Below are 13,159 nucleotides of genomic sequence, written 5' to 3'. Positions count from 1 at the left end.
TTCAATATGAAATGATTTCGTACTTTGAATAATGTATTGTATGAAATCCATATCATACAATACGATATGTTTTAATCAAATCATGTTTTGTTTGGTATGAAAATGACCTCAACCATTTCATACTCTGTAAGTTATTTGTACGATCCTATAATCATACAATAAGAATAGTTTAAAAATTCACCTATTCATCTAGACGAAAAGATACACATTCATTTCGTACTATGGATGTCGTCTGTACAAACCTATGATCATATAGCACGAATAGTTCAGAAAAAATCAAAAGTTCGTCGGGACGAACTTGTATGTATCTATTTCATACTCTAGAAGACGTATGTACGAAGCTAACTTCATAGAGTACGAACGTAACTGAGAAAATTTTCCTGGCACGATTCGATTAACTACTTTCTAGAGGTACACTCAAGTCAAATTATCCCGTATGATACAAGATCGTACAGTATGATTGGTTTTAAAAATTTACAAATTTTTACACTCCGCCATTGTGTACACGGTTACCCAATTACGATAACACTATCTTAGAATCAAGAAAAGTATAAAAAGGGTAGACTCCAAAAATAATAAGCACTAATCTAATCTGAACTTGAAGTCTTCAGTAGTCTGAAGTATGATTTCCCTGAAACGTTAGTACACACAAACAACAAAAATAATTTTTTCAATATATGTTAGAAGAAACAGTAGCCAATACAATAATATTTTGGAATTATCAAAAATATATGATATGAAACATATTTATGAAAATTAAGTTGCAACACAACCGATTCTTATAGGATGTCTTCAATACTGATATAAACTATAACAAAAATATATGAATCAAGGTGAGTACTCATACTTTTTTTCTTACAGTAATGCTGTTGTTTTCTCTTTAATTAAATACTATAAAAGATAAAAATACATGCTTATTAAGTCTATAGTTCCTTCTCGTATTCAATGATTGATCATTTATATTTCACATTATCATACAAAGCTAATGAATGTTATAAGAATGAAATAGCTAGATATATGTGCTTGTATATGCATGTTGAATGATGGAGCACACTCTCATGATATTGGTTAGGGATGTAATATACTCGTACACGTAAATGAAAAATGTTATAAAAAAAGAAAAAAATAAATGAAAAAGAAGTACCTTCATTGATATATATCTTTCATTTACGCAGCTTACTTGAGTTAATTAGTTAAGAGCTTTGACTATCAATCAAGATGTCTTGAATTCGAGTTTTGCGTATGTGATGTGTATATGAGCTTGTCTTAATTGGCCTAATGTTACAGAAATATATATATATATATATATATATACTATTAAAATAAATAGAAAAAAATTATATATTAGATATGAATATAAATAAAAGTTCGATATGCATGTAAATCCCCAACAAATAATTAAAGGAGATCTCGCTTGGACGTCCGCGGAAATAGCTGATCCGGCGGATCGCTTTAACAAATCACAGGTCAGCACTATCGGTTCTTGGCATAATGGGCATATCGAATCGATGACTGACACATTGGCGTCATCAAATAATACTAACCGTATATGCGGAGCTTTGTACCAGTATAATCTGGAGGCATGACATTGCCGGGATCTCCTTGTCGCTCGTGTGGGTTCATTGACTCATTAGGCAGCACGATCCGAATCATCTACACTTCGACACGTATGAAAAGGTTGTGGTGCACCGCCGGTAAACCAGACCGTTGCGGCCCCAGTCGTCACTTTGAAAGCATTGTTTCGTTCAGGTGGGAGATGACGAAAGGGAAAATCACAGAAAGATACGGATAATGTTGGTAAATATTCAAAATTAAGGCTGTTTGAAATCATTTTTTTACTGATTGTTAAAGTAGCTCTTTAATATAAAAAAAAATTGTTTTAAGAAGTAATAATAAAATCATCCAAAATAAATCTAAATTTCTCCGTCGACATGATTTTGATTTTCTCGATAATGATTGAAGAAGAACTTGGTTCAACTTTTTATTGCTTTATAAAGCTATTTTTTAGTATATAAATTTTTTGAACTAACAATTTTTTTTTTAATAAAAAATAGTTTTAAAAAATAATAAAAAAGCTCTCCCAAACGAAACCTTAATGATTTAAAAATATATATAAATTTATTTACCGTTAGGTATTAGAAAATTTATGATGGTAGTGTAAGTGATTAATATCTTATTTTTTGATATAAATCCAATAAGTATATTAAAAAGTTGTGAAAGATCAAATTTTTTTATATGAAAATTTCAAAAAATGAGAAAACTCAGGGCATGGACTAATTGAAATAATATATTATATAATATAAGATACAACAATTCTCTATTCCTCGTAATTGAGGAAGATGAGATTATACACACTTGAATACATATATTTGATTCAAGTAGTAGGGAATATAAAAATCAAGTGTCCGCAAGCGACTTAAACCTAATGACATGGTTTATGTTAATGGTCAAACGAAAATAGTCAGATGACGGAAGTCTGGTGATTGTGGTGATGATTGTAGAAGGTGATCGTCGGTTGAGATCGTCATAAATTGCAATAGAGTTCTTTAACTTTTACATCTTTAAAGCCCCTCCTTAATACAGAGAATGAGACTATTGGAAGACTTTTTGAGATAAGTATTTTAATAAATTTGGCCAATATATAAAACAGTTCATTGTACGGTCCATATTTTTCCCTTTGAGGATAGATCATTGATCAATTCTTTGAATGACATATGATGTCATAATCGAATGATCTTGAAATTTTTAGATTTGTTTCGTTGAGTCGCTCATTTTTATTATATGCACATAATATATGTAGACTATTAATTTGGTGATTCAATCAATATTCATAAGTTTCAAAATATATTTCACATGCTTGATTGAAGCCTTTTTATAGTTATATCAAATCATTTATAGAGTCAATAAGTTTTCAAACCAAGATGTTCACTTTGACTATAAAAAAATGGAGTTCTGATAGTCATGAATTAAATTCTAGAAGTTTCCAATTCAAATATTATCTCAAGATATATGCTGAACAAGTGCATTCAGTGATTCAAATGTAAATGCTTTTTTTTTTTGTCATGTTTTGGTTTTAAGGCTTTTGTTTACTATATCAAGAAATTAAAATATTGTTGATACTTACTTTCGAACTCTATGAATATTGACGTGCAAAAACTGATGTGTCATGAAAACTGTCTTGGTTGGACCCAAATAGTCTAAACCCTGGTTTCAACAAACTTATAATCGGATTTAACATCTTGAAGAGATGAGTGCAATAACATGAAAAATAGTCCAACCTAATCTTAAAAAGCTCACCTAGTCTAGCATGGAGAGTAACTTACATCTTAAGTACATACACTCCCTCAAGATGTCATTAGTCTCTTACACCTAAAATCAAATACTATGGATGTGACATTAAATATTGACCACACATTCACATACACTCATTTAGTGGTCATCAATCTTGCGCTTTCTAATAATTATTTGAGTGTGGGGATGTTAGTATTGATATGTTGTCTTGATCGAGCGAGCACAAATCTTGTGGCATATTCAAGTTAACAATTTTTAAAATTAAATTTGAGACCATCCTAACTTTAATTTCAGCAAACTAATAGTCAAGCTGAATGTTTTGAAAAGATAGACCCAACGACATCAAAATCGGTCAAATCCGAGCCCAAATAAGTCCAAATCAGGGGTCTAAAGCATATTTGGAATCTTTAAATCATAAATTAGATGAAAAAAATGATATCTAAATATAGCATATTTATAGTCGAATCGAGCGGCTCAACGAGAAAAATCCAACGAGCCCAAGAATGCTTAATTCCAACATCAATATTATGACACTCAAATTATTGATAAACACTCTATGCTCAAGGGAATCGATATGATCTTTCCGATTGACCACTCAGATTTTGTCCTAGATCTTCTCCATATTTTTTTAATATGCACCATCCTAAAAAATCTATAAAGAGACCCTTACTTCTCACATGGAAGGGGGTTAAACTTTTGGCTACAGATTGAAGAAATCTCTGAGGCTTCAAGGATCAATCGAGAGGGAGGGAGTGGGTGGTGGTACAGGATATTAGAGAAAAAATTTAAAACATTATTTTTAGTAGTTAGCACCACGGCACTCCAAGACAATACCGCTGTGTTGCATGCTGAATCTAAAATTAATGTAGAATATAGCCTTTAATGTTGCGACAACAATTTCTTGCACCGTTGCACTCTCAAGCATAGTACTGTAGTAGTCACATCACCTCGGTGCTTTAGTTTAGATATAAATTCATATTTTTATTTTAAAATTATTTTTATAATTATCAGATTGTTACATAGGGTGTCCCACATATTCACCCTTTGTATATATTTGGGGGTTTTATTTATATATATATAACTGTAAGGCCCCTTTAAATTTTGATCTAATTAGGTCTATAATAATCATACTTTATTTGAACACAAGCATTGTGTCTTCAATTGTTATTATTCTTATAAATGTCTGGTAAGTGATTAGCTTTAGTATTTTACCCCTTTGGGAAGCCTCAATTCAAGTCAAAATAAACCCTATTTGGAACCATATGCCTTTAAAGGAACCATATATATGCCTTTAAAGAAAAGCCTCAATTCAAGTCAAAATAAACTCTATTTGGTATGTGGTTGGCTGTTGATGGTCCTTGCTCTTTCACTCCTCTGGATGGTCCGTGCCTGGATTTGGAGTGGTTCGAAGTCTGTGCCTTTGCTGAGGCTGATGGCCGTTGTGCCTTCTTCTCCTTGTTTATGTGTCACATTTTCTTTCATTTTTGTTTTCCTGTTTTGGCTGCCAAGGGTATGTGGCTTGCCTGTCTTTAACTTTGTTGTATCTTTTGTGCCTTTTTTAAATTTTTTTTTTTAAAGAAAAGTGTCTAGGATATAGACATTTAGTTTTAATTTCTTATTATTGTTCCCCACGGGTTTTGTAGAGTGCAATGGTTCCCTATAGTTAATCTTCTTTTGCAACATTTCAAGCATCTTTTGAAGTCAATAGGAAAGCCTTTGGGTGGCATTCAATTGAGTTATTATCCAAATCCTCTGAAGGATGTCTTAGACTATTTTAACACCTTAATGCTCCTCTCTCTAATAGGCTTTAATATTGCACATAAGATGGCAAAATGATAAACCCAAAAATTTATTCACATGTTCAAATAATTCTTACATCTTCTCATTTACTATAATTGTCCATTCAATCTAATACTATTAATATAGTCGAACTCCTTAATCATATGTCAACATTAAAGTTGATCCAAAATTGTAAAGATCATTATGATTCACCTTAAATTCTAAGATGATTGATCATACAAGAGATAATGCCAAGTACGTACAAGCTTATAAATATCACCCCATTTGAACAAAGAATAGAATTTTCTCTATCAAAATATAAACAAATTGTGAACTAACTATTATGTTTTGAATTGCCTTGAATTCTTCAAATATTCTCTTGTCACTCCATGCTCATTGCTCTATCTCTCTCTAAACATATAGTAAACTTCATTTTTTTAGTACTTTTTTAATATTATATATGCACTTTCCTATTATAGTTTTTCTTTCATTTTAATTCTTTGGTTAGGATAAGCACAACGTACACATCTAACTTCTTCTCATGCAAACCTTATAATTGACATAGTTAATTGAGCAAACCAAACCAACATTTTAGTATACATTTGTTTTGCCTTCATAACTAACTCTAAAAAATAATAGCCTCTCTCTTTCCTTTTTTGAACCTCTAGTACATATGCTCTCTTTTACGCACCTCTAATACCTGAGTTATCACATCCACATTAACTCATATGCTAATTGTTGATTCCTCTTCTAAAGGCCTCCAACTTATAATAGTTACCTCGGGTCCATTAGTTGTCGTTGTCGACCATTAATTGAGAAGTTCTCCTATATTACACTGATCAAGATAACGAAGAACATCTAACCATTTGTTCGGACAATTTTTTGACCTCTACCTCTACACCTCATTGATTTAACAAGGAGAAGAATGAGTGGTACACACTTTGCAATTATTATTTTCTTCTTTTGTCTAAAATAGAGCGTGGTGATAGATATAAGGGACGATTGGATATTTATGCATAAGATCCTAAGTTTTATAGCCATCAATTAAAAAAAAAAAAAGCTTTATCTCAAAATTAGAGATTAATATAGTTAAAAGGAATAACTCCACACCTAACAAGAAGTTTAATGAGGAATTGTTTGTGCGCTAAATATTAACCCTTTGTTGCATTTAAATAAAAAAGTTCAATAAAAAAATGACCACATATGAAATAATGATGAGAATCTTATATGATGCTCTGTCATTTAGTACTTTAAAATTTATTGGTTAATCTGAGTGTGAGGACTGCTCAAAGCCTTAAAATTGATTGCTCAATTCCATCGATTGGTCAACTCATAATACTTAATGGATAGCTAAAAACTAAGATTCTCAATTTCTATATAAATAATAAAATAATATTTAAAATGTATTTTTTTAAATTCAACAATTATTTCTTATAATTAAAATAAACAAAGTTCTTTTTTAAAAAATCACTAATCCAATCTACTAGCTGTGCTTTATCATTCATTATTCTTAAAAAAATAATAATAATTTAATTGATTAAAACTTAATCATATAAATAATATGCTTATTAGTAAATTCAAATGCCCTTAAAATTGAAAATAAATTTTAGGCTTTGTTTGGAACAAAAAAAAATTTTTTTACCGCTTTCTGAAGCAGCTTTTTAGTATAAAATTTTTTTGAACTATAAATTTTTAAATTAAAAACCTACTTTAAAAAGTAGTAAAAAACTATCCAAGCAAAACTTTAGTCATTATTATGTTGAATAACAGAAAGATTTGCCAAAAAAGAAGGCTATTGTGGCAGCCACAAGGGTGAAATATTAGGTGTCTTTGTATTTTAATGTGGGTGCGGCGGTCCGATCACGATCGGGTGGTGGGTGGACGTGCCATGGACCCTCGGTTGCATCACAAGCACCAGTCTGTGCGGCCATTAAGCTTGCTCATGGTTGGCTAACAGTGACAGGCATTTCGGATTCTAGTGGACTCTGTATGCATGCATGTATGAACTCACGTACGAATGGCAATCCAGTGCATGCATGTATGTATGCATGTATGTATAGAATTGAGGACTGGAAGTGAAAAGATGTGGTTGCAGATGGGGAGGAAGCTGCAATGGTCACTGGGAGATCGAGGAGGAAGAAGGTGACGCAAAAGTTGTCACTTTCCAAGGAAAGTGAGGGAGGGAGTTGAATAATAAAGGGTGGCTTACAAATGATCAATCGCCTAGTGACTTGTGGATAACAAATGACAGCGACATAAGGTAAACTGCTTGCACATTCTAGGCTAATTCGCCGGCAAATTATTCTGTGCGGAGACCAGATGTCGTCCAGAGGCTAATAAAAATGCGCCAAGCCACCATAGTGCTCGGTATTGAGCTCAGTGCAGAGCTGGTACAAAGTGTAACCGAATGATTCTCCTATCTGATGTCCGCACAAAATAATATCTCTAATTCGCGAGTCTCTTAACTGAAATGTGCTTTGTAGATATATCACAAGCATTACTATGATATTCAGTACATAGCAAGATACTGTAAACAGCTGCCAAGCAATAGTTTGAGGAGAAGGTACGACTATGGCTGACACTTTTCTGAAATTCAAATTGAAAAGGGAGAGAGGAGTTGGATAACAATCATGAGGAAGCTAAAAAAAGCAATGATGACTGAGAAAATTGTTTAGGAATCTTATATAAATGAGAAAGCAGTTAAAGTCAACCTATGGTGGATCACATGCGGCCTCTTAGCTATGAACGTCAGTGAGTAGTCGTGGAAAGGTCTGCCTCGTGGGTTTTAAGGATCCTTATTCATTAATGTTGCTCATTTCCTTTAGTAGGAGGAGAATTTTGTCAAAACTTCTCAAAAGAAAGGTACTAAAAACATAAAAAATAGCATCAAGTGCTTAAAATGAAATGTGCCTTCCATGATATATTCATATATGTGATCTTTCAGTATAGAAAATATGTCGTTATCAGCGGACAAAATCCACTGATAATCATATAATTTCGTCGGAAATTATACATATGTAAATTGCTTCGACATTAAAACACGCATCAGAAACATGTTTCGACATAAATATTCCTAAACGAGGAGGAAAGAAAATGAGAAGGAAGACGATGCCGGGAGGAAAATAGGGCTTTCTCCTGTGGAATTTTAGACGACAACTTTACCGTCAAAAAATCCGTCGTAATTTGTTCGTCTGATTTAAGTAAGCTGGTGAAATATCCATCGGAGATGATGCCGGTATGTTCTGGCGGAAAATATGCCAGAATAAACTAACAGTCTCAACAAACGACTCATATTCCAGTGGATTATCCGCCAATAAATGGGCGGCAGAATATCTGCTGGAAACTCCGTCGTTATGGTAGCGGCAGTGATTACAGCGCTTTTGCCGACGTATTTACATCCAACTGAAAGTCCGACTGTAATTCAAGATTTTAAATGTAATATTTGAGATATATATTATAAAAATACCCTTTTGAGTAATACTAAGCGGAATTTTATAGCTTTCTTCTATCATATTAGTTTAAAAATTTTCAAGAATTAAATTATCAGATAAAAAAATAATATTTCTATTTAAATCCCAAAAGTATTTAGGCTGTCCACATGTCGTATTTTGATTTGTTGCCAGCTGCCCCACCAATTGCTCCACCCACGAGGTCAGTAGTGATAATGCCGATGGGTAGGTTCTATCTAAAGTCATAATCCAGTGTTAATTGTTAAATATTAATTAAATATTTAATGTTAATAATTTTAATATAGAAGATTATATTGAACATAAATAAAAATTCAAACAATTTAGAATTATTTATGAATTTGGTGAAATTCAAATATTGTAGAAAACGAATTTTAATTTAAATATTTAATTATTTGTTTGATGTCCCATCTTTATTGAATGAAGGAATATTTATAATGGTGGAAAGAAATTGTTTGTGCATTGTGCAGTGATGCATGATTTTTCTTCTCTTATGATAGAAGATTGATGGTTAGGATGGCGGGCATCCAACATCGCTGGTTTATAAATATTTGGAGATATTTCCCGTCAACAGATGACGATCGATTAGAAATATCAAAAGTTGAGCGATAATTGATAGTTTACATGAACATTGTCCTTATATGATGCGAGAAAAGTGACCATGAAGGCATCTGTCAAAAAATGTCTAGCATTAGAAATTTTTTATGCTGGAAAAAAGTTAATGTTATGTTGAATCATTATATTTGTAAGAGATAATACTGAAGAGCAGGAAAGTGAAAGCTAGATTTAGGTGGTTGAAAGACTTCAGATAATTACCCTTTGCTAGACAGTGATCAGATAATCATCAATTGAGAATATTAAACATCAAGTAACAATCGATGGCTTGCTCGACCATTCTTCTTATGGGAGATAATGAAAACTAACAAAATGAGCACTAGCAGTTGTCAAACATTGAATATTCATAAACATCAAATTAACATTGGTACACACCATATGATTATTGCTAAAATTTTTTTAATATTAGGCAAGGATCAAATTGTCTTCTTAATTGTTCTATTCATAAGAGGAGAACCTTTGACAAATAAGACAATTTTTGAATGTTTGTTATTGATAAATATCAAAAATTAGCGAGCACTAGACAACAATCGGTTAGGAAAGTTGAAAATCATGTGAAGATTAGGTGTTTGTATGATTACTCTCCTTAGTGGTGTGGAAATAAAGAAAAGACAAAGATAAGTGTCAAATGATGAATAGTGGATGTAGATGTCAAATATTAATCCTTCGTAAGCATCAGGTGATAGTTGATGAGGAATGTTATAGGATAAGCAACATCACGTGGTATGTATATATCTTACTCCTTATAAGAGAGGATATTAGATGAATGGAAAGGCTAGAGGGTTAACTTCAAGTGAACGTGATAGTGAGCTAACAACATTAGTCGATAAAAATTTATTGGTGCCGGTTGACATTGTGTGCTAACATTCTTCATTGATGTCGGTCGATTCTAGGTTAGTGTAGATTGATGATAGTTTGTAGTAACTCCTAATGGAAAGAGCTTTGGAAATATCTAAGTCTTAAAATTTTCTCTATACATTTTGGAGGGAAATATTAATCACTTCTATCTTTGAAAGAAGGAGTTTAAATCTATTGTAACTCAGGATTGTAATTTAGGATATATCCATAAAGTATCTTTAGCTACATATATTAAAAATATATATCTAATTAGCAAGTAAGATGCCTAAGCGACTCAATATGAAATAAAGAGAGTTGTCATGTTGCCCAATTGGTGAAACCAAAGAATGATCGTCACAAGGAAGATAGAAAACCTTTAAATGAGAATTAGGATGCAATAGATTTAATATGAGTCTATAATCAAGTTACGTAATTATAAGGTCAATGGTTTAATGTATTCATAATATTTTTTTTCTTTGCTTTTCATGCAATTGAAAAAATATAATTAGTTAGATTTAATATTATTCTTAAGGTAAGGTCACAAATTGAGTATGTATAATGATATAACATTTGTCATTATGATATGTTATAACTATTATCGCTGTATTGTATTCACTATTTAATCTATAGTGTTAGAGCTGGTGTGATTATACTTTGATGTATTAACCATCAAGGGCGGATCCACCTTACCCAGGGAGACCCCTAAAAATAATTCTTTTTTATATGATTCAGGTAATTTATCCATCTTCATCTAATTTTTAGTCTTTATTATAAGAGTTTTTAAGTAAATGCCCCCCCCCCGCCCCCCTAAAAGTTTTAAAATACTATGGTCTTTAGGAAATTGTCCCAGCATAATTAAACACATTATGTATATGTATTATTGTTAGGGAATGCTGAACCATATACAAAAAGATACAGTAAAGACAATCTAAAAATAGTCGAACCCAGCTAGGGGGCGCTGCCACTTGGACCCCCGACATATATGCGAAGCGTACAACATTCAAGGATATGAACAAATAAGGGTCTAGACAAATTCTACACTTTTACTTATAACTTTGAACCCCACCCCCCCTTCTTTAAAATTAAGACTGATTCCGCCCATGCTAACCATATAGTTTAATAAAGATGTTTAAATGCGCACTAGTATATCTCCTTCAGCTAAATTTGTGCAAACCCTATTCCAATATGATTTTAATCATATTTGAATATGATTAGGACAATGGTCGAACCCTATTCGAATAGGTTTCAAACAATATTTGAGTTTTTCTCAAATACAGTTACAACCTTTTTGAAACCAATATCGACCAATGTGAACTTTAATCTGTACCGAAAAGTAAGAGTATTTTGTCCAAAATAAACTTTTGAGCACATTTTCCCAAGAAAACAATCAAAATAAAAATTTCTTTAATATTTATTATTATAGGCCATATTAAGTAAAAGTTCTCAATATTTAAGCAATCTAATATTTATATATTTTTCAACATTTTTTATTTAATTTAATTTTCTTATATGTTTATTAGTAATAGTCAAATTTTGTTATATTTTTCTCATGTCATGTAATAACAAAACATGATCCTAAAATTTTAAAATATAAGAAAAGTTAACTTTTAATAAATAAATCACTATGTAAGTTGAAAGAGCTTTGCATTTTTAATAGTATCATACAAGTGGAGGCATTTGTCTACTACCACCACTACCTATTTGATGTTTCTATTTCCCATCTATGGATATAATTAATTTTGAATTAAATTAAACTAATTTCAAGCAAATCAATCCTCATGAAATAAAATCTTTTTCAAACAAATTACCTATCAAATTTTGATTTTTGAGTGCAATCATCAATTAATCCTATGCTTTGATGTACATACATACATACATAAATGTATACATAGATGTAAAAGGAGATTGACAACTCTTTGATGAGTTGTATGTTTAATACAAATAGCTGGAACACAACATACATAACATGTAAAAGCCATCATGCTCAGCGATGGGACCATGCCATGTAATTCTATCCACAAGTCCAAAACTTGATGACCTCATCCGGACTTGGAATGCCGGTTGCTATCTGTGAACAAGTTTGGGGAAACTGTTCCTCCTTCATAAGTGGGCCTTTCTCCTTTCTCCTTTCTCCTTTCTCCCCTTCGACCTATAAAACCTGCCTCCTTCCCCCCGTTCTTCCCTCCTTCATTTCCTACAACTCCCTCGCCAACACTTCGCCGGACTCCGGCCATGTATCCCGGAGAAGTCGCCGGAATCCACTTCCACTTCCCTACAGCCCAGAGCATCATCCCAGCTTTCAGCTTTGGCGGGCTTTTTGATACTTATTCCATAGCCCATCAGGCCCACGACATCTGGCCGGTCATCTCTACACCTGAGGAGAGTGAGGATCGTCAGCCCAGTCCCGCCGACGAGCGGCGGCGGCGGCGGATGATATCGAACCGGGAGTCGGCGAGGCGGTCGAGGATGCGAAAGCAGAGGCAGCTGGACGAGCTGGCGGGGCAGGTCGGTCGCCTCCGCTCCGCCAACCGTCAGCTTCTCGATGAACTCAACAAGGTAATGAGAGATCAGGAAGATATCCTCGATGAGAACCACAGGCTCGGTGAGGAGGCCACTGCGCTGCAAAAGAGGCTAAGGACTCTGCAAGCAGAACATTGCGATGAGCCCAGCCCAGCCCACCTTAGAACCAAGCCCAACAGCCCATGTTCTTAAGGAGCACCGTTTCTATATATATCTTTTTTTTTTTTTTAATTTACCTTTGCTCATCAACAAGTTTCCACTGAATGGTGATCAATGAAGCATGAGAAAAATATGCAAAAAAAAAAAAATGAGGCATATGGTGAGTGGTTTTCTTTGTAATTAAATAAATCGGATCTATTAATAATAAGAGAGGAATAATTATAAGTAGAGCCGCATTCAATATATTTATCCTATGTAATTTATTTTATTTTTTAATGAAAAATGATTGACTAATATAGAGTAAAATTAAGTAATTATTACACATGCAATAAATTATCCAAAAAAATGAATAATATTTTTTAAGCGGAAAACTACATAAAGCAACAAACAAACAAGTTTAATTTTAGGTGTTTGGAAGAAATTAGCAAAAGAAAAAAGTAGTGGCAAGGACTGGGTAACTTTGATTGGTAGCTACAAGAGGAAAAGTAAAT

At 32.8% G+C, this 13,159-nt stretch overlaps 1 protein-coding gene across 1 annotated transcript; it reads left to right on the top strand.

Moving 5' to 3' along the window:
* The first annotated feature begins 12,111 nt into the window (after positions 1-12,111).
* On the top strand, positions 12,112-12,717 carry LOC110094070 (basic leucine zipper 43). Its single transcript, XM_020819215.2, has one exon. It carries the CDS (start codon positions 12,222-12,224, stop codon positions 12,699-12,701), a length of 480 nt encoding a protein of 159 aa, XP_020674874.1. The 5' UTR covers positions 12,112-12,221; the 3' UTR covers positions 12,702-12,717.
* Positions 12,718-13,159: the final 442 nt, after the last annotated feature.

This window comes from Dendrobium catenatum, unplaced genomic scaffold (assembly GCF_001605985.2).
Source record: "Dendrobium catenatum unplaced genomic scaffold, ASM160598v2 fragScaff_scaffold_156, whole genome shotgun sequence".
Lineage (NCBI taxonomy): Eukaryota > Viridiplantae > Streptophyta > Magnoliopsida > Asparagales > Orchidaceae > Dendrobium > Dendrobium catenatum.
The sequence above is the reverse complement of the archived record's forward strand: the minus strand, read 5'-3'. Positions and strand labels throughout refer to the sequence as shown.